The following is a 20,617-nucleotide window of genomic DNA, read 5'->3' as shown; positions in this document are numbered from 1 at the left end:
ACCCAACGATAAAACGTTGATTACTTTATGAATGAGCAAAGTTCACTGTGGAAGACTGCCACACGCTAACAGAAGGAAGGGTAATTTAAGCACACAGGGCGACTGCGGCCAGCGTCCCCGAGTTAATCAGTAATTTCAGGACGGTCCCTAGTAGACAGGTTCCTCCACCTCTCAATGGACAATGACAATTAAACTATCACAGGGAAGTTTTCGATGACACAACCTTGAGGCTTCACACAGGACTATTATGGGGAGGAAGAAGAAGGAAGACAAAGAGAGCGGTCCTAACTCCAAATGTCCAGATAACACGGCGTTCAAACAGCAGAGAACCCCAGCATGGAAGCTCACCCTGACCCCCGAGTCCGTCCTCACCTCATTCTTTATCATCGGCCTCTTTTGTCTGGCCGTAGGGATCAGTTGGATCGTAGCCACGACGAACGTGAAACAAATCTGGGTGAGTTCAGAACTCTGAAGAAACTAAGAATTGTCTACATTTAAATGGAAATATTTTAATTACATATATATATTTTTTTTTTAACGAGTATTATTTTTTTATTTTACAACATAGAAATAAAAGGAGTGAAGTAGTATTGATGGCGTATACATGAGAGCAATGACATGAGAAGGGAAAAGCGACAACAGAATGACCAGCGGCAATAAACACATTGGGACATATTTACTTAGACCGGTATTTCATACACCCATGCAAGTTAACCCTGCACCCATCTACCAGTGACAAATGTAATAAAATGGGGAAGCCTCTTCGGACGGCCGTATTTGCACTGCGGGATGCGGAGCGTTTGCCTCCGGATTCCGCAGCAAATACTGCCCATAGGACATGCTATGGAAAACGCTTTTCCATGCCCATGAGCGGGAGACGCTTTCATTGCAGCCAATGGAAGTTGTCCGTCCCATGGTGAGTCGCAGCGGATCCGCGTCATCGCTGGCGTGACTGTCTGCATTGTGCGTGTGTGGCAGCGTGCCAGCTAGCACATTTGCAAAGCAGAGGAGAACACAACTGACAGGTACGCAGTGGTCAATACGGAGGCACAGGGTCTGATTCCTCTGCGACATTTCGCAGTCGGAATCCGACCCAGCCGTGGGCATTCGGCCTAATGCATTTCTTTCTGGAGGCCCCTCTGTACACAGATGAAAAACCTACACCAGCTAGTAGACAGATTAGGGTTTTTTTGCATAATTTGCACTAGTTTCTGTTGTATAATACAGTAAGGGCTCAGTTACACGTTACTGCAGGTAGCAGACGGCCGTACCTGAAGATGGACGTCTCTCTGTAGCGCCGGAGGAAAGAACATGTGACCAGCTTCATTGCCGGCCATGTGTTCTTTCATCAGCTCTGCAGAGAGACATCCGTTTTCACGTACGGCCGTCTTCTTTCTGCAGTAACGGTTCAGTCACACGGGCGCATCGGCATCGGTGTACAGGTGCCGTTGCGCCCGTGTGACTGAGCCCTAAAAGTGATAGGCTGTGAAAGCCAAGCCCCATCAACTTTTTGAAGAAAAAAAAAAGTGGTGGTACGTAGCATGAATGCCAAAAAAAGATGCCATTTTTGTGTGTGCACCAAAACTGTAATTTTTAGACGCCAGAGTTCTGGCATGCAAAGGATAATAAACCCAGTTGTATTCTATTAGCTATGGGGAGTATGCATGGAGCATGGAGAAGAACTGTGTCAAACATCGCAATCCCCTAACACGTCTGTGACAGCCAAACCAGGGGATGCCTTCAGTACCGCAGGGATGCGAGGTTGTCGCATCCAGGGGTTTCCACATGTTTTCAATGGGGCTGTGAATCACGGCCCAATACCGCCCTCGCCAGTGTGAAGCCAGTCTAAGAAGGAAGGACATCATTAATGCAATTCAGACTCTCTGAAACTTGCCATGACGATCTGCTATGATGGAAGTTAATTTCTCATTAGTCATTTACTATTTTAGTTGCCTCTTTACTTAACCCCTTAGTGACGGCCCTTTTTACATCCTGACTGGCTGGGCTTTAATCCTCAGGGCTGTAAAAACATGCTTGCTCTGAGGATTAAAGCTCTGCGGGCTGTAGACATGACAGCTCCATGCTGACGGAGGTAGCTGACAACCTGGAGTTGGGGGGGGGGGGCCCAGGAAGCGACCCACAATCATGCGATCGGCAAAATCCACCGGCGATCGCAAAAAAGTAGTAAAAAGTTAAATAAAGATTCAGCTTCACTGAAGGATTGGATCCATGAGGGGAGCGGAAAGTACTGACCCCCGTCCTCCGCCATGTCCTGCAATGTTTTGGTGCTTCCAGGACCGTATGTTGCCTTCTGCGCATGCGTGCCAGACGTAAACATCAGGCGCGTGTTTAGAAGGGCTCGCGGCCCGGGAAATTTAAAATCCCTCTGGCTCCCAGCTATCATGTGTAGCCAAGAGAAGAAAGATATCACAGGGAGCCACTGTGTGCGGTTCCCAGTCACATGATCGCAAATGTTGGCTTCTTCAGTCCATCTGGAAAGTCGTATTAACCACTTAGGCCAAGTCCCTTACATAAAAATTTTGCCCAGTGAAATAATATCATTTATACATGATGTTTGTTTCCATAAAAATTATAACCAGGAAGAGAAAAGTTGTACGCTTTATAGAAGGTTTACATGGGTCCACTTAGTAACTTATAGCCCCCCTCACCCATGCCCCCTTAGTAATTTATTGACCCCATTGTACCCCTTAGTAATTTATAGGCCCTACTGTGCCTGTTGGATGATCTTGTAAGAATGACTAATAAAGAGTAAAAAGTCGTCCAACTGTAAAACCTTATGCACACTGAGAACACATCCTCCGTATTATGGAGCCACAATGAGTCAGTGTGCCGCCATACCATGGTCTGTCAGGTGTTATATGAATGGAGATAGGGAAGAAAGTCTCTGTACATACAACATATGATGGAGGATGTCAATTTTTTTTTTCTGTCACCTCTTAATGGAATCAGTCATATGGAGATACAGTTAGGTCCCATGCACCTGTATTGGGTGCCCTATTATAACTCCATATAAGCAGTAATATGACCATGTGCATGAAGCCTAATACAGAATGCTTGTCCCCATGACCTCAACTACCTGTAACCAGACTAGAACAGATGTGAACTGAATCCACAGGAAGTTTTCATTGAAAAACATACCAAAAAATAGAAGATTTCAGTTATATAAATTGGTTACAATGGTGCAAAGCATCATAGTATATGTCAGTAAGACTTCATGCTGGTTGTGATACCATACGCTATGTTGTATTTTATTGCTCACAGATAACGTATTCGGACCAGTGTTCAAATTGTACACGGCTACGGGAAAATTCTTCAAATTCGGAGCAGCCGTGCAGCTGTTCTGTTGAGTTTTCTGTGAAAGAGAAGATTCAGGTGAGTGGAATTCAGATCTGCTTATACTTGAATAGATAATAAATCACTTTGTTTCAGTGTCTGTAAAACTGATAACATAATAATCAGAAACAGTAGCCCCACCTCGTCCATTAGCACAATTGTGTCCTGTTCTCTGAGGTGATGGAAGAGTTTTACTTAACTTTTTATTGACTTTTGAAAAGCAGCAAAGTCAAAAGAACAAGAAGAGAGAAAAAAGAAGAGCACAGAAAGAAGAGAAAAATAGAAAGAACAACATAGAAAGAGCATAGAAAGGAAAATGCGGAAAGAAAAAGGATGTAAAAAGAACGTAGAAAGGACATAAAAAAAGAACATAAGAAGGGCATAGAAAGAAAAAGAACATAGAAAGAAGAAGATTGAAGAAAGAAGAGCATAAAAAGAACAAATACACAGAAAGAAGCAGGTAGTAAAAACATAGAAAGTACAAACAAACAAAGAACAAGAATGTAGAAAAGAAGAACACAAAGAAAAATGTAGAAATATAAACGTGGAAAGAAAAAGGAAGTCGAGAGAAGGACTGAAAGAAAAGGAATGTAGAAAGAAATAGGACGTAGAAAGAACAAAAATGTAGAAAATAAGAACTTAGAAAGAAAAAACAGAAAAACAAAAGATGTAGAAAGAAAAAGAACATAGAAAAAAGAATGTAGATAAACAAGTAGAAAAGAAGAACGTAGAAAGAAAAATAAATTAGCATGCTAGACAAAGACCGGTCATGGGTGAAACGTATGTGTTCTGGGGAATAAACGCCTCATATTTGGAGTGTTGCAGCCTTCTCCATTTTTATATGCTTTGTAAGTCGTCAATTTACTGTATCGTTGACTGTCCCCCCCTCCCCCCCCACACCCTTCATAAGGACTTCTAAAAGCGGTGCTACCGTAAACTTTAGTTCAAATAGGGCAGGTTGTGTAGGATGTCCTTGGATAAGGTATATGTTAAGAGATTCTTAAGGAGGTTAAGAATCATTCTGATGAACAGGCGCCGCTTAGTCAGAGAAGCCGAATAAAATTCTTTTGCTCCAACTAATATGTCCAAATGCACAAGTCGTCATTCCTGAGCACGGATGGACTATAACCGCAGATGACCAGCGCCATTGTGTCTAAGAAAAACAGAAAGGTGAGACTTCAAGAGGCAAAAGAGAACGAAAATTGCATCACTGTGCAGTGGAAAAACATCATCCGGTCAGATGAATCCATTTTGCTGTTACACCGTGCTGATGGGAGGTCAGAATTTGGCTCAAGAAGCATGAATCGATGACCCCTTCCTGTCAGCTGGTCAGAACATGTCAGTACCTCCATCTGATTTGCAACAACTTTAAGACATTTCTTGTCCGCATGGGCCGATCATCACTAGTGGAATCTATGCCATGATGAATTGATGTGGGTGGTTCTGAGTGACTAAGGAGGTCCAACCTGCTAGTAGATGAGGGTCCCTATTAAAGTGGCCATTCGATATATTTAGCATTTTTAGAGTGTCTTGGGAAGATGTATAAAACATGTGATTTAATAAGAAGATCCAGGAAGATGCAATGCAATAGATTCAACCAAATAATGGGAACATACAGTATAAAGGATATATTACTTAATGATGTCACAGTTCCATCTGGTTGGTCTTCTGCTTTTCATCTTAACAAGGAGACAGTCAGATTCTAGATTAAAGCGGTTTTATTGTATTCTGGTTGTTCCCTCTATCCATACATGGTGGATTTACCATATAACAAGGCGTAACAAATGACATCTCAGTATAAGTGATTACTATAGAAGAGTCAATGCTGCTAGTAATGTCTTGTGATCAATGGAACATAGCCAAAAGCTGAAGACAACGTATCGGAATTAGAGATGAGCGAGCACGCTCGGTTAAGGCAGTTACTTGAGCGAACATCGGTCTTTTCGAGTAACTGAATACTCGTCCGAGAAAATTCGGGGGGGGGGGGGGGGGATCTCTTTCACTCCGCTTCCCCCTGCCGCCCCCCCGAATTTTCTCGGACAAGTATGCAGTTACTCGAAAAGACCAATGCTCGCTCAAGTAACTGCCTTAACCGAGCGTGCTCGCTCATCTCAAATCGGAATTTATGAAACATCGTGACTTTGTACGTCCTTTATAAGTTCTTCACAGTTTTCTTCTCCTGTGACTTTCCATCCAACAGGGAGAAGTCTATTTGTATTACGGGCTCAGCAATTTTTTCCAGAACCATCGGCGATATCTGAAATCCAGATACGACACCGAGCTGCTTGGAAGAAATGTGACGATTACAGAGGTTGGTGTGACTTTTTCTGGATTCTTTTATTTTACTTTTACGGTATTGATGGTGCTGTGAAAAGGACATTTTATTATAACGCTTCCGGTCAGTATGATCACAATACCAAATTGATATCGTTTTTTAAGTTGTACTTCTTCAAAAAAAATCTAAAATGTTTCTTAAAAAAATAGTTTCCTGTCGCCATCTTCTGATTGCCATAACGGTTTTATTTTTCTGTCTTTGGCGCTGTGTGGGGGCTTGTTTTTTTGCAAAGCCAGCTACAGTTTCTCTTGGTACCATTTTGGAGTTCATAGGACTTTTTGATGGCGTTGTATTTATTTTTTCTGCGTGCTTTAATTTAAGTGCGGACACCCATGTTTTCCTATGGGCGGCTTGAACTGCAAATCGTACGCATGGGTGCCCCGCGTAGATTCCGCAATTCAAATCCCCCCGTGGACGTTGGACCTTAAAGGGGTTGTCCAAGTATAATTTTTTTTGTTTTAAATAGCCAGGTATGCTATAAAATAACAAAAAAATAGGTAATTGCCGCTCTTCTCCCCACTGGAAGCAGCAGATCAGCCTCGGTGAATCTCCCACTGTTAGTGCTGGCCGGAAGTCAGGTGATGATTGCAGCCAATCAGAGGCCTCACCTCCTGTTCTCCTGACATCAGCGCTCAACATCCATGATGTCAGCAGTTCAGGGCGGGACGTTGCAGCCTCTGATTTGTTGCAGAGGTCACTTGACTTCCAGGCATTGCTGACAGTGGAAGATTTACTAGAACTGAACCGCTGCTTCCAGGGGAGAGAAGAGAGGTACGTACAGATGTGTGGTTATTTTATAGCATGAATGGGAATTAAAAAACAAATTATACTCAGACAACCCCTTGACAGGTTGAAATCCATGGCAAGTGAACAGCACCCTTCAATCTTGCTAGGTGCAGGCAAGGGTGGGGGTCGTTCAGGGAACAGAGGGAGCTCCCTACCTCTTTCAAGCCATGTAAGTGTCATGGTCAGTGCCGATCCTGGCATCTAAAGGATTTATGGCCAGGATCAGAGTTTTTCTGACCCCGGCCGCTGCCGCCAGGTATCAATTGTATTTTTCAGCAAGCACCCAAGTCCGTTCCATACCAACCCCGTACACATCCAACATTAAAGGAGTTTTCTGATAACTGTAACATTGGTGGCAGTGGTGGGATGATATATACTGTATATATATATATATATATATATATATATATATATATATATATATATATATATAAAACAATGATACTCACCTAGTTGCCGCCAGCTGCGGTCCGCCTGTCTTCTGCTTACTTTGACTGCAGTAGTCACATGGGTTGCTTATCCAATTACTGCTGCAGCTAATAGAAGTCACAACAGGCAACTCATCAGCGATATTCGTTAACCCTATTGAGGACTTCTACATTGGAAGCCCACATTGTGTCACCTGTCGAATACCCTGGTACTAGAGCACCAAAAACAATAGTCTGGCACTATGGTGAGTATATTACTTTTATAAAGTTTTCTGGGGGCCCAAAACTATATAAAAAAATAAAGTTGGACAACCCCTTAAATTAACAGCATATTACATTCAAGTGTTAAGGGAATCTGAATTGTAAGGGTGGAATAAATTCACGTGAAGCAGACCGAACCAGGACGCTCTTCTATCGTTTATTGTGAATGACAGTTGTATTACCGCTTTGTTTTCTATAGAAAAACAATGAGGACAGCGCTCCTCTTACAAATATCCAGAAGACACAATTTCGTGTAATGAAAATTAGAGGTGACTTACCCGGTGTGAGTAGAGGGTACTACCCCTGAACGGCAGACCCTTCCACTCCACACCTCCAAGTCCTAGTTAGCACGTACACTCAAACGGCGAATGTCGGTAGAAGTCAATGGACTAGTGAATGTATTCCTTCAATAACCCCCCGTAAAACGAGGAGGAGCGTGCTTAAGCTTGTTGTATCCCCAAAAAACAAGGGGATACAACTCCTCAGAGAGGAATGCAAATGGAGGAATAAATAAAAAGTATCTCAAGCGCTCTGAAAGAACATTCGGGTCTAAATATAAATGCAGGAGATTCCTGCTAAATTTATTAATAAATGAATAAAACCATGGCACAGGAAAAATGCCTATGGCCAATCTTACAAAATGTACAGATATGCAACGCGTTTCGTCGCCCCTATGGCGACTTTCTCAAGCATAAAGTTAAACACTCACAAATAGCCATATATATACATAAAATCAAACACTTACATTTAAAAAATTACCCAATCCTGGTGCCTCTATCCATAACCTTCAGAGCGTCCTTGTAACAAAAGGCGCGCTGAAAAATGCCGCCCTGCACGGTCCATAGGACTTCCGGGTTGCGGCTGCTTCGTGGCAAACGTCATGACGCTTAAAGCGTCATGACCGACGTGCAATACATATACATGGGCTAGTCAACCCACGGAACTCCATACGGAGCTGTGATGCACTGACGTACTTACGTCCTCGGTCACGTGACCGCACCTAGAATGTATCCGTTGCTATAGTTACCTACCCCGTGACCAGTCACAAGCGACGTACAAGGAATGTACGTAGACTAGTAAACCCACGGAACTCCCTGTGGTGATGTGATGCAATGACGTCCTAGCGTCCTCGGTCATGTGACCGCACCTGAAGTGTATCTGTTACTATAGCTACATAGCCCGTGCCTGGTTAAAAGACATATTTACACATAGAAGGCAAAAAACCCCTCCGTGACTCATTTTTGCCAATGGAACGGCACATATACTGATATATTTCACCCAATTTTGAAACGTTCCTATATCTCCACAAACCTACTATGGATTACACCTAACCCAAGGGAAAAAAAGGGGAAAAAAATGGTCTTAGCATGTGATATGTTATGTTATGTGATATTTTATGCTAAGAGCGGGGTATATGTATGTTTATATATTTATATATTCTTTATCATTTTTATGATTTTGGTGTCTATGTGCATGTTTATGTGCACGTTGGTGCAATAATTCATTTTTTATGTGCGTATATGGATTTTTTAAGCCCAATTATGTATTCATAGAGTATTAAAAATACATAGAGAGAAGTGTCATTATCCCCTTTTCCCCCCCTCCCCCTTTTTTCTCCCCTTCTCCCCTCCCCCCCCCCCCTCCCCCTTTCCACCCTCGCACCCCCCCCCCCCTCCTCCCCTTTTTTTCCCCCCCTTTTTTCCCCCCCCTTTTTTCCCCTCCCCTTCACACCCATTCCCATTTTTTTCCCCTTTTTTTCCCTTGGGTTAGGTGTAATCCATAGTAGGTTTGTGGAGATATAGGAACGTTTCAAAATTGGGTGAAATATATCAGTATATGTGCCGTTCCATTGGCAAAAATGAGTCACGGAGGGGTTTTTTGCCTTCTATGTGTAAATATGTCTTTTAACCAGGCACGGGCTATGTAGCTATAGTAACAGATACACTTCAGGTGCGGTCACATGACCGAGGACGCTAGGACGTCATTGCATCACATCACCACAGGGAGTTCCGTGGGTTTACTAGTCTACGTACATTCCTTGTACGTCGCTTGTGACTGGTCACGGGGTAGGTAACTATAGCAACGGATACATTCTAGGTGCGGTCACGTGACCGAGGACGTAAGTACGTCAGTGCATCACAGCTCCGTATGGAGTTCCGTGGGTTGACTAGCCCATGTATATGTATTGCACGTCGGTCATGACGCTTTAAGCGTCATGACGTTTGCCACGAAGCAGCCGCAACCCGGAAGTCCTATGGACCGTGCAGGGCGGCATTTTTCAGCGCGCCTTTTGTTACAAGGACGCTCTGAAGGTTATGGATAGAGGCACCAGGATTGGGTAATTTTTTAAATGTAAGTGTTTGATTTTATGTATATATATGGCTATTTGTGAGTGTTTAACTTTATGCTTGAGAAAGTCGCCATAGGGGCGACGAAACGCGTTGCATATCTGTACATTTTGTAAGATTGGCCATAGGCATTTTTCCTGTGCCATGGTTTTATTCATTTATTAATAAATTTAGCAGGAATCTCCTGCATTTATATTTAGACCCGAATGAGCTTTGTTTTCTATGGCGCCCTAATAGGGCTTCCATAAAGGTGCCTTTATTGTACCCCTGATGCTTCATGGTTATATACACAGTTTTTGTACAAATCCGACATTATATAACTGTGTTGTGTTCTATAAGACTGTACATACAGAAAAACCTATGGGTGCTATGGAGCGTCCACGATCTTTGCACAGGGTGTTGCTGTTTGTATAGGCCTGTACTATGAATCAACACTGCAGCTGATGTGGAGATACAGAATGTGATAAACCCAACATAATGCTGTACAACAGGGTAATAAACCGAGCCTCCTGCACCGCTCCCCACTTCCGGGACTAATTTACAGCGTTGTTCACTTTTTACTGCACTTACAGAAAATGTCAGTTCAACTGTAACATAAAATGAATGGAATGGCGGCAAAATGATCAGCGCAAAATGTGAATGTGATGAGAAATAGAAGATTTTGCTGGACTTTCCCCCATCCCTAATACCTTACATATCTATCATAAATAGAGATGAGCGAGCATACTCGCTATGGGCAATTAGTCGAGCGAGCATTGCCCTTAGCGAGTACCTGCCTGCTCGGAAGAAAAGATTCGGCTGCCGGCGTGGGTGAGCGGTGAGTTGCGGGAGTGAGCAGGAGGGAGAGAGATCTCCCCCCCCCCGCTAGCAGCCGAATCTTTTCTTCCGAGCGGGCAGGTACTCGCTAACGGCAATGCTCGCTCGAGTAATTGCCCTTAGCGAGTATGCTCACTCATCTCTAATCATAAACCTTAACATTTATCCAATTGTGTTCTACAATGAATCACTATGAGCACCGATCACTAAGTCCCAAGGGGGAGGATTATAGCTTTTGCCATGATTAGTAAATATTGGACATGTGTCAGGTCAAATGAATGTAATATACTCTGTTTGTTATTTCCCTATTGCGTATACAGAAGGACAGTTTCTGCACCCCATTCACTACATATAAAAATGGCACCCCGATGGCTCCCTGTGGTGCAATTGCCAACAGCATGTTTAATGGTAAGTCAGAGAATACACAAGACAGCACAGATAAGCAAGTTTAGTATTTAGAGGGACAATATAATCTGGGGCATAGCTTGGGGGGGGTAAGAGGGGCAAATATAAAAAATAAATAAAAAAATAAACCTCCTACTCATAATTGGTATTACAACATCCCTAACAATCCATACTATACAATATTACATTATCAATCAAGCACAGAAAATTTCATTACAAAAAAAATCCAAAATAGCAGTTTTGTGATCGTCTCGCTTCCCCTAAACAGGAATGAAAAATAATAAAAGAAAAAAAAAAAAAAATCGCATATTTCTCAATGTGGTACCAATAAAAAGTACAAGTTGTCTAACAAAAAAAGCAGGCCTGGATCGCCCACCACGTATTAGGTTTATAGTCCATAAGCTTATAAGGTATATTTATATGGCCACAAGAATTCACATTGCCTCCAAATGGAAATCCATAAATCTTTCTTTCCCAGAAGTCATTAATAGAGATGAGCGAGTATACTCGGGGACCGGCGCGGGTGACAGGTGAGTTGCGGAGGGGAGAGAGGGAGAGAGAGAGAGAGATCTCCCCTCCATTTCTCCCCGCTCTCCCCCGCCGCTCCCCGCCCCCTGAATCTTTAGAGACGAGCGGGAAGATACTCGGTTAAGGCACTACTCGCTCGAGTAATGTGCCTTAGCGAGTATACTCGCTCATCTCTAGTCATTAACCCTTTTCAATCCAATTTTGGATTCAGGGTTTCCTAAAAGGCTTTTTTTTTTTTGCTGTTAGACAACGGTGCCATCTGCTGGCTAAAGCCAGTGTGTTTGAGCCATAGAGGCTCTGACAGCGGAGTAGTAGGCAAGATGGTAAGAATACCCTGTCGGACGTCTTCTGACATTGGAGCTGTACAAGCTTCAATCAGAATGTAGGAAGAGATCAGACAGTGGATTGGAAAGGGTTAGTAGGATATCTTTTGATTATGCTGTACGAAAAAATACATGCAATCAGAACAGATTCTCTGGCCAATTTCAGGAATGTTTGGTAACCCTGGATTGATCACCTGGAAGCCCCTGGGCTATACTATAATATCTCAACTACCTAACCTGCCCACCATTAACTAGCTATGACTCTCATGGAAACTATGGAGAACAGATGTGGATTCTTGACGTCCCCCTCTTATGTGTTCTTTATTACCCCTCTCCCTCTTACTCATTTTGCTATTGGAATGAAATGTTATATTGAAGTTTATAGTTTCGAAACTTGCAAAATGCCATTTAATTCTGTGATAATTTCAATAAAACCTTGTTGAAACAAAAAAAAAACAGGCCTGATACAGCTCTGTGGACTGAAAAATGAAAATGCTTTGATTCTTCAATGTGATGTGACACCACACAAAAAGTGTTTTTTAAAATAAAAAAAAAATGTGCTGATATTGCGCAAAAGTAGTGAAACATGATAAAAACTTCTGTAAATTTAGTGTTGCCGTGATCATAATAACTCGTAGAATAAAGGTAAATTAATGTATATATCACAATGTGAATGCCATAAAAATAAATCACAAAAAGCAAAATTTGAAGCTCACCTTAAAATCATCATTCAGCCGAAGAGTGAACGATGGCAGCATTTACACACAGCGTTCATCGCTCATGTGCCATTGTTTGGACGAATTTTGAGCGATAAGCGTTGCTTGTAAATGGAACTTAAGTTTGCATCCCCTAAAGCCAACCCTGGTCATGCCGTTTTCTAACTTGCTCTGTGTATTGCACTTTTGCCTGAAGTTATTTACATAGAGGCTTTATTATGCACTTAGAAGGCCACATCTCTTCTGGCCTCAAGATGCTCTCACGGATGTAAATGAAGCCTTTATCATGATTAAATAATAACATTTTTGCCTCCTGTGTTAGATACCATAAAATTGATCTATCATTCGGACTCCAATCGCAACGTTGAAGTTCCACTGGTGAAAACTGGAAATACATGGTGGTCTGATAAAAATGTGAAGTTCGGTAACCCCAAACCAAAGGATGATCTTGTGAAGGCCTTTGCAGGTAAAGAACATCTCCCACATAACATTTGGAATCATCCAGTTTTTCTGGAACCTCCAAAGGATCCGAGAAAAATCCAAATACTTGTAAGTGGAGATAATCAATAAACCCAATAATAAGCGCCACAGGAGTATATGTAGAGGATATACTATGAGTATTCCCACCAGGTGTGAGACACTTAATGGTGTCACACTACTAATCCCAAACTGGACCTGAAAAGAAGTCCAAGTCCAGAGATAGCATCTCAGGAACACCAGGAAAAAACCACAATGTGCAACCCGCTCCAATGGCTGAAACTATAGTGTTAATGTCAATGGAATAAAGTTAGAGAAAGGAAATAGGAGATGATTGGTGGAATAATAATTGGCAAATATAATACCCAATAGAGCTTTCTGTAGCGCAGTGTTACGGCAGCAGAGATGCAGTCCTAAGCTCTCGCTCACAACCTTGCGTGGTTCAGGTAGCCGGTGTCAGGACTCGGGGTCCGGGAAACTGGAGGTCCCTGAAAATACCCGCAACCCCTGTCCCTACATACTTGCCCCCCCCCCCACGGGCTAAGCATGGGCGACAACTGGGTGACGGTCCCAACACTCACTAAGGAAGGGGAACACTGGGACTAACGAACAGACAGACACTGGAACAAACAACAGCAAGGCGAGTCAGGTAAAAGGCAACATCCGGTCCAAAAACAGGGGGTCAAAGTCAGGTCTCAAAACACAAAGTATGCGGGTGTAGTAGGAAGACCAAACTAACACTGGAATGCAGACACAAGCAGGTGTAAATGCTGTCAGAGCGGGGAATCTGACAGCAACTGAGTGCACCCAGCAGCACTGGGGAACCCGCCCCCAGCCCTGCAGGAGGCAGAGAAGGAGACGCATGCTGGGTTGCAATAGTACCGAGGACGCGGCGCTGGGCAACACCCATTGCGTCCCTAGCAACCCGGCAGTGAGGAGGAGCCTGGCGGCCAGGGAAGGTGGCGAGCACCGGAGTTCCCCTGCGCCACACGGCAACAGCCCATGTGACAGGACCGGCGGTGAGGGCACGAGGGACCCGCGAACCGCCGGTCCTGACAGCCAGCTCAAGGTTGACTAAGCCTTCGATCCTTCTGAGGTCAGTAAAATGAGTAAGCAGCTTGCTGGGGGGGGGGGTAAAAAATGACTGGGGAAGGCAATGGCAAACCACCCGGCAAAAACAGTCTGCCAAGAAAACGTCAATCATGACTCAGTGCTTGCATTAGGGGGCTTTACATTTACCTATGTGAGATACTTTTATCTCTATAGGTGGGGGGAGAGCACCGACTTCTTACCCCCTCTTATTTAGGAAGACACTCAAACATTTAACCTTAGTGGCGAGAAGATTTATTCAGACAAATCAACGCGCTTCAGGGACTGAAGTCTGTACTGTGTATTTCCTGAAAGGGGTCCCACTTTGACAGCCAAAATGCATTGATTTAGCCTAAACAAATCTTCTCTCCACAAAGCTTGAGTGTTTGAGCGTCTTCCTGAATAAGAGATGGTGAGAAGTTGTTCCTCTTCCCCACATATATGAGATACTCTTCTTTCTATATGGAATATTGTATTTGCCAACTATTTTTCCACTGATGAGCTCCTATTTCTATTTCCTCCTTCTATTCCAATTTCTGGTGATGATAATAATAATCAAGGCCAACTGTCAGTATAGTTTTTCTATTTGTTAATTGCCAATATATTGTGAGTTTGATATATCCTGTAACTTGGCCTTTGTATTTGTCGGCCTGACATTTGGCCTCACGTCTATGCAGAACTGAATGTTCTCCACATAATATAATATAAACAAGCTATGTTGAGACATTAGTCTTGGTAATTTAAGGTCCTCTGTATAGATATAACAAAAACAATACAATGGACATATGCCCGCATTCTCCACCAAAGGAGGAGAGTTCACTCCTCCCTCTCCCCCGCCCCTCTCCATTCTGTAACACAGTAGCTGTTTAGTACTGAATGGCTGCTGTTTACACTTATCATTTATGATCTTCACTCATCGTTTAAACTGCATAAAATCCTGAACCATGACAGTTCAGTGTAAACAGCAGACATTCAGTACTGAACGACCGCTGTGTTAAGTGAATGGAGAGGGGCAGGAAAGAGCGAGGAGTGAAATCCCCTCCAGTCGTCCTGGCCCCCTGCTGGCCGCTCTCTCAGAGAGCCAGCTATACTCACTCCTGTGGAGCAGCATGGGAGTGAGAACACACAGGGACAAGAGTTGGGCATCGTTTGCCCGACATTCGTCCCATGTAAATGGGCCCTAACTCCTTCTGAACATGGCAATAATATATAATCTTCTAATAGTTGTGTTAATACTGAGCTGAGTGTCAGAACAATGGTTTATTAACAAAATGGCACAAATATAGAGCAAAGACAAGGTATTTCCTAGCAGCAGATAGCATGGAGGAAGACAAGGAAGCAGTATGGGAAGAAGATAAGCCAGCATAGCAGTGTAATGGGCAATGTTCTGCTGAGTACTTGGGTCCTGGCATCATGTGGCTGTGACACATACCATCTGCCTAACACTGTACAAAAACTTCCTTCATGCCAGCAAGATTCCCTAATGGCAGTGCCCTCTGCAGAATAATGTGCCCGGTCGCACTGCAAGAACTGTTCAGCAATGGTCTAAGCAAAATTCTAGGTGCCCCATTATCTGTTAACCGCCCCTTAAAACCAGCCTGGTCATGCGGTTTCTAACATACTCTACATATGATTTGTGGGTTTGATTGAAGTTATGAGAATCTTTATGGTTAGGTTACATAGTAGACACATTTGGTTGGCTATACAATGGTAGGTGCAGGGAAGCATGGCAGAAGACGTTGGAATAGCTATACATATGTTTAAAGTTCAGGGCCAGTCAACCATTTTTTTTTACTTTTGCAGGAAGCGCAAGGCCACCATATTGGCAGAAACCACCTTACGCTCTTGATACTCTTGACCCCAATAACAATGGTTACATAAATGATGACTTTGTGAATTGGATGAGAGTGGCAGCGTTACCATCCTTCAGAAAACTCTATAGACGCCTGTTTAACGAAGGTCTTCCGGCTGGAAATTATAGCTTCCACATTGATTACAGTATCCTTTAAGCTGAGTACATTAGGAAACCTGTTCTGTAAAGTTGTGGATGTAAAGCAGAGGTTTCCAATCATTTCTAGCTCTACTGGGTATTAGGAATCTAGTAAACTAGTCTTATAAAGATAGGACTTACATGGGCTTTTCTTTCCCGCCAGTGATAGGGTTTTGACTCAAGTGGCAAGTAGTTTTTGAACTACTGGTGCCACTAGGGTACAACCATGTGTGTACTGTAATAGAGGGTAGGGGTGGGCTGGGCTAATTGTGGCAGAAGAAAAAGGACTTGCCATTTTTCCTTTTGCATGTGCTGAAGCTGTAAGTCCCACCTCATAACTGGAACATTGCGAGTGGATTTGGGCTTACATGAGGGGTGAGTATAGTTCCTATTACCGGGGCAGAGCCAGCCCTTAGCAGCCATGTGATATGAGAGTGTGCCAACATGGATAGTGGCAGACTACTTAGTCACATGAGGCTGTCAGGGCATCATTAAAGCTGTATTCACGCAGGCAAAAACATTCCTTTGAATGGGTTCATTCACACAAGTGATTTGTCACTTGGGCCAATTGTTCAAAAGTAGCTCATTATTTTCTTTGGGAGCATTTAAAAACCAGATCGCTCTCGCATACCATGCAAATTGCATGTGAGCGTGATCTGTTTTTTATAGTAATTTAACTATTGGAACCCCATGCAAATTTTTTTTATACACGGATGAAAAACAGATGCAAATCTGTTGCATATTATGTGTTTTTATTACAAAAATGCATTAACATGTATGAAACGCTACGTCAATCACATGTAAAACGGTCCTTTTTTGACTGATCTTTATTGCACTCACCCTTGTGAATACAGCCTGAGGGCTCTTTCACACGGGAGCTGTGATTTTCGTGCCCCTCAAGTTGCGGCTGCATCTCCGGTTTTCTCGCCCATTCAGACGGCCAGACTGCGGTGTATATATGCCGCAGCCTGGAATAAAACGCTCGTGTGAAACTAGCCTGAGTAAGAAGAAACTACAGGACTTCAAAGGGACATATGATGGTTCTCCAAATATGAGAATGGGGATCGTTCCAAAAGAAGTCATCTATTAGTAAGTTACATTAAACACTTATACAAAATCAACTCAAAATAATATTGCCCCGCTGAATAACCCCTTCATGCAATGTCAGCATTCAGCTAATGTGTATGATGAGCTCAGAGGGGATCAGAAATCTTCTCCTGGAGTGAATGTTCATTTTTGATACAAAGTTACTTTTATATTAGTAAGTATACGGCCGCTTACTGTGGTTTTTTTTTGTGCCTTTATATTTCTCTTTCCTGTGATTTAAAGTTACTTTTAAGGGCGGCTTCAGACGACCGCATATTGGCGGGTTTTCACGCCCAGCCAATATAGTGTCCCTATATGCAGGGGGAGGAGGCTGGAAGAGCCGGGAGCAGTGCACTGAGCTCACGCCCTCTCTCCGCCCCTCGCCACTATTTGCAGTGGGTGGGGCGGAGCTAAGTGCCGGAACTTAGCTCTGCCCCCGTCCTGCCCCCTCCCATTGCAAATAGTGGCGAGGGGCTGAGAGAGGTTGGGAGCTCAGTGCACTGCTTCGGGGTCTTCCAGCCTCCTACACCTGCAGAGAGGGACACAGTATATCATCCGGGCGTGAAAACCCAGCCAATATACGGTCGTCTGAATAATCCCTAGTCTCATTCACACGGGCGTATGCAATTTTGGTCTGTGTAAAACGTACCATTTCACCGTGTATATATGTGTGTTTTCGGGGCATATGCCTGTTTTTTACATCTGTGTTGCATCCATATTTACTGCGCTTTTCACGTGTGCAATAAAAATAAATGCAAGAAAGCCCAATTAATGTAACTTTTTTCCCCCACTGCCTCCTGGCAACATGCATAAAAAATGTACTGAATAGGCACGCAACATCCGTTTTCACAGCATTTTTTTATGCTCCCATAGACTTTAATGGGCAATTTTGGTCAGTGATACGGACCAAAACAGAACATGCTAGGATTTATTTATTTTTTTACGTGCATAAAAAAGACATCCAAACACACCAGTATTATTCAATGGATCCATATTCAGTCAGTAAAAAATATGAACTGAATGGGGGCAACAAAATACGCCTGAGTGAATGAGCCCTTAGGTCAAAAATGATTTAGTGATTCATTTCTTAGGGTGGACACCCACTGGCATTTTTTTCTCCACTGCGATGCGAGACTAAAGTTAAAGTCTCGCATCGCAGTGCGAGAAAAAAATAGGCATGACGCCGACATATCGCCAGTCTTTTCAATGGGGCCAGCAGCGCTAGCCCCATTGAAAAGAGATGGAGAATGCCGCGGACTTCTGCCACAGCTGTGACAGGAGTTTCCTTCATCCCCGCGGGGACCGCAGGGATGAAGGAATCCTCTGCCACAGCTGTCACAGCTGTGGCAGAAGTCCGCCGCATTCTATTTCATTGCTTTCAATGGGATCGGTACTGCTGGCGATCCCATTGAAATCAATGCTTTCTGCCAAGCCCCGCAGAATGATTATCGGGGAAGGGCTTGAAATATAAGCCCTTCCCCGATAATCATCAATAAGTGGTAAAAAATTTTAAAAAATCATACTCACCTCTCCTGCGCTCAGCCGCGTCCTCCTGCTGGCTCCCCGGCACTGCTACTGAGCTCTTTCAGCAGTCGGGGATTTAAAAATCCCCGCCTCCTGAAAGGGCTGTGCAGATTGGCTGAGGGCTCAGCCAATAGCAGCTACTGCTTAGCTATTGGCTGAGCGCTCAGTCAATTACACATAGCCCTTAGCTATTCATTCATGAATAGCTAAGAAGTCCGCGGCATTCTCCCTATGCTTTCAATGGGGCTAGCGCTGCTGTCGCTGGCCCCATTGAAACCACTTGCGATATGCCGGTTCTATACCGGTGTATTCCTTGCGCTGCGAGGCGAGAGAGAAAATATCACAAGTGAGTGTCCACCCTTAATGAAATCTTTATAGCTGTTGGAACTCTTTGGGTCTTTCTGATACAGACTTGTAAAGCCCTTACATAGCCACCATTTGGGAGCAGTGGAAACAATGTAGCTCGCTGTGCTATACTATTTGTGTAACTCCCATTGACTTCTGTTGCAGAAACAACGTAGCAAAGTGCACTTGACTTTTTCTATAAGTCCCGACCACCATCGGCCTCTGCAGTCAGCCGGCTGGGGGACAGAACTAGAGATAGGGGCAGAGGTGGGACCTGCATTTACCAGACTCCATGGCATATCCCGTTAATGAAAGTCTCCGGTGGGAATACCGCTGTTCGCGGGCGGACATCTAAGTAGAGCTTATATTACTAAGTGTTCTTTCCAGCGACTCAGTTGAATAGATTCTTAACTTCAACACTCAGATTATCCCGTATCCAAGTTTGGAGGGAAAAAGCACGTGATCCTGTCAACCCTATCGTGGTGTGGAGGAAAGAACATGTTCCTAGGAATAGCATATACTGTGACTGGGGCAGCCACCATCCTCATGGCATTCATCATGCTGGCCGTGCATCTGAAGAAGCGGAAGCCCAGGAAGCATAGTTTTGTCAGATAAAACAGGTTTTGCAAGAAGTTAGAAAACAACTCTCCAGTCCCAAAGAAATCAAGATGGCTTCATCGCTTCTCACTACCTGACGGACACTTTGTATTGGTAGCTTAAGCCACTACATGGTGCCTTGATTGGCCTGTGTTGTTCACATGAGCAGCATTGACCAATTAGAGCAGCGGGGAGTGGCTTAGACTACTGATGTGCTTCCAGTGCACAGTGTGCATCAGGCAGTCAGAGAAGCAGTGCGGCCATGCTGGATTGTTCGAAACCAGAGGGTCTCTTTAAATGGGAAGTAACTTTTGGTATCAGATTTACTATATTTATTCCTGTTTCTATGAAATAAAAATGTGGATTATTAAAGTGATACATCAGCGTCGTCAAATGCAGATAATACATAACAGCTCATATCAGCAACATCTTAGGTGGCTCCAGACGACCATATGCGCAATTGTGCATGCTTCAGCGTGAAGTATTTGCACAGTGAACAAGGTTTGATGAGGTAGATTTGCGCATGTATCGGCACATAGTACTGTACTTTTTGCACGCACACAGGGCCAGTTCACATGCGTGCGCAACGCACCCCCTCCCCTCCATGATTTAAAAGGGTACTTAGTTTAATAAGGTCTAGATGTGTTCTTTCTCCCTTGGAATTGCCCAGTGTATTCAGCAATTGTGCAGGTATTGAGTGCACATTTGCGCACCAACTGTGGACGTCTATGGGGCTCTTGGTGCGCAAATGCGCAGAAAAATGGAACAGGTCCTATTTTTTTGCGTGCGTGAGAAATGCACACACCAAATACAGAAATGAAAATGAACCTATTGAAATAAGAGGAAACTACATACATGGTGGTATCTGGAGCAGTGGGTCGTTCTGGCTCTGGGACCAGGAGGGGGAGGCCAAAATCTTTTGGGGTTACCATGGTCCTACTGTCCTCATACTCCAGCAGGGGTGCCAACAGGGATTCATGACCCGGTTCTGGCCAGACTGGCTCAGGAGAGAGTCGGATCCAAAAAACTAGCCCGGTTTCTGCAACAGCACAGAGGCTCCATGGGTAGCTCACAAATGGTTCGGGGTCGGACATCTTTACTGCTAATAGTAAACTATAATGAACAAATAAATGATGAAGAACAGCCCGGCCTTCCGTCTTGCCCATATACGGGTTGGTAAGTGAAGGCTATTATCCGTCTAACAAGTTT

The 20,617-nt window shown here is 43.7% G+C and overlaps 1 protein-coding gene across 1 annotated transcript; it reads left to right on the top strand.

Annotated features, from left to right (window-relative positions):
• Positions 1-247: 247 nt before the first annotated feature.
• On the top strand, positions 248-19,664 carry LOC136624574 (cell cycle control protein 50C-like). Its single transcript, XM_066598534.1, has 7 exons — positions 248-454; positions 3,283-3,393; positions 5,555-5,665; positions 10,649-10,736; positions 12,623-12,766; positions 15,670-15,864; positions 19,236-19,664. Exons 1-7 carry the CDS (start codon positions 248-250, stop codon positions 19,424-19,426), a joined length of 1,047 nt encoding a protein of 348 aa, XP_066454631.1. The 3' UTR covers positions 19,427-19,664.
• The last annotated feature ends 953 nt before the right edge of the window (positions 19,665-20,617 follow it).

This window comes from Eleutherodactylus coqui, chromosome 4 (assembly GCF_035609145.1).
Source record: "Eleutherodactylus coqui strain aEleCoq1 chromosome 4, aEleCoq1.hap1, whole genome shotgun sequence".
Classification (NCBI taxonomy): Eukaryota; Metazoa; Chordata; class Amphibia; order Anura; family Eleutherodactylidae; genus Eleutherodactylus; species Eleutherodactylus coqui.
This window is presented reverse-complemented; position numbering and strand designations above follow the sequence as displayed.

Coding starts and splice junctions, on each gene's coding strand:
- LOC136624574 (XM_066598534.1), top strand. CDS start 248: ATGGGGAGGAAGAAGAAGGAAGACAAAGAGAGCGGTCCTAACTCCAAA. Junction 3,394..5,554: donor CTGTGAAAGAGAAGATTCAG/GTGAGTGGAATT, acceptor TCCATCCAACAG/GGAGAAGTCTATTTGTATTA. Junction 10,737..12,622: donor TGCCAACAGCATGTTTAATG/GTAAGTCAGAGA, acceptor CTCCTGTGTTAG/ATACCATAAAATTGATCTAT.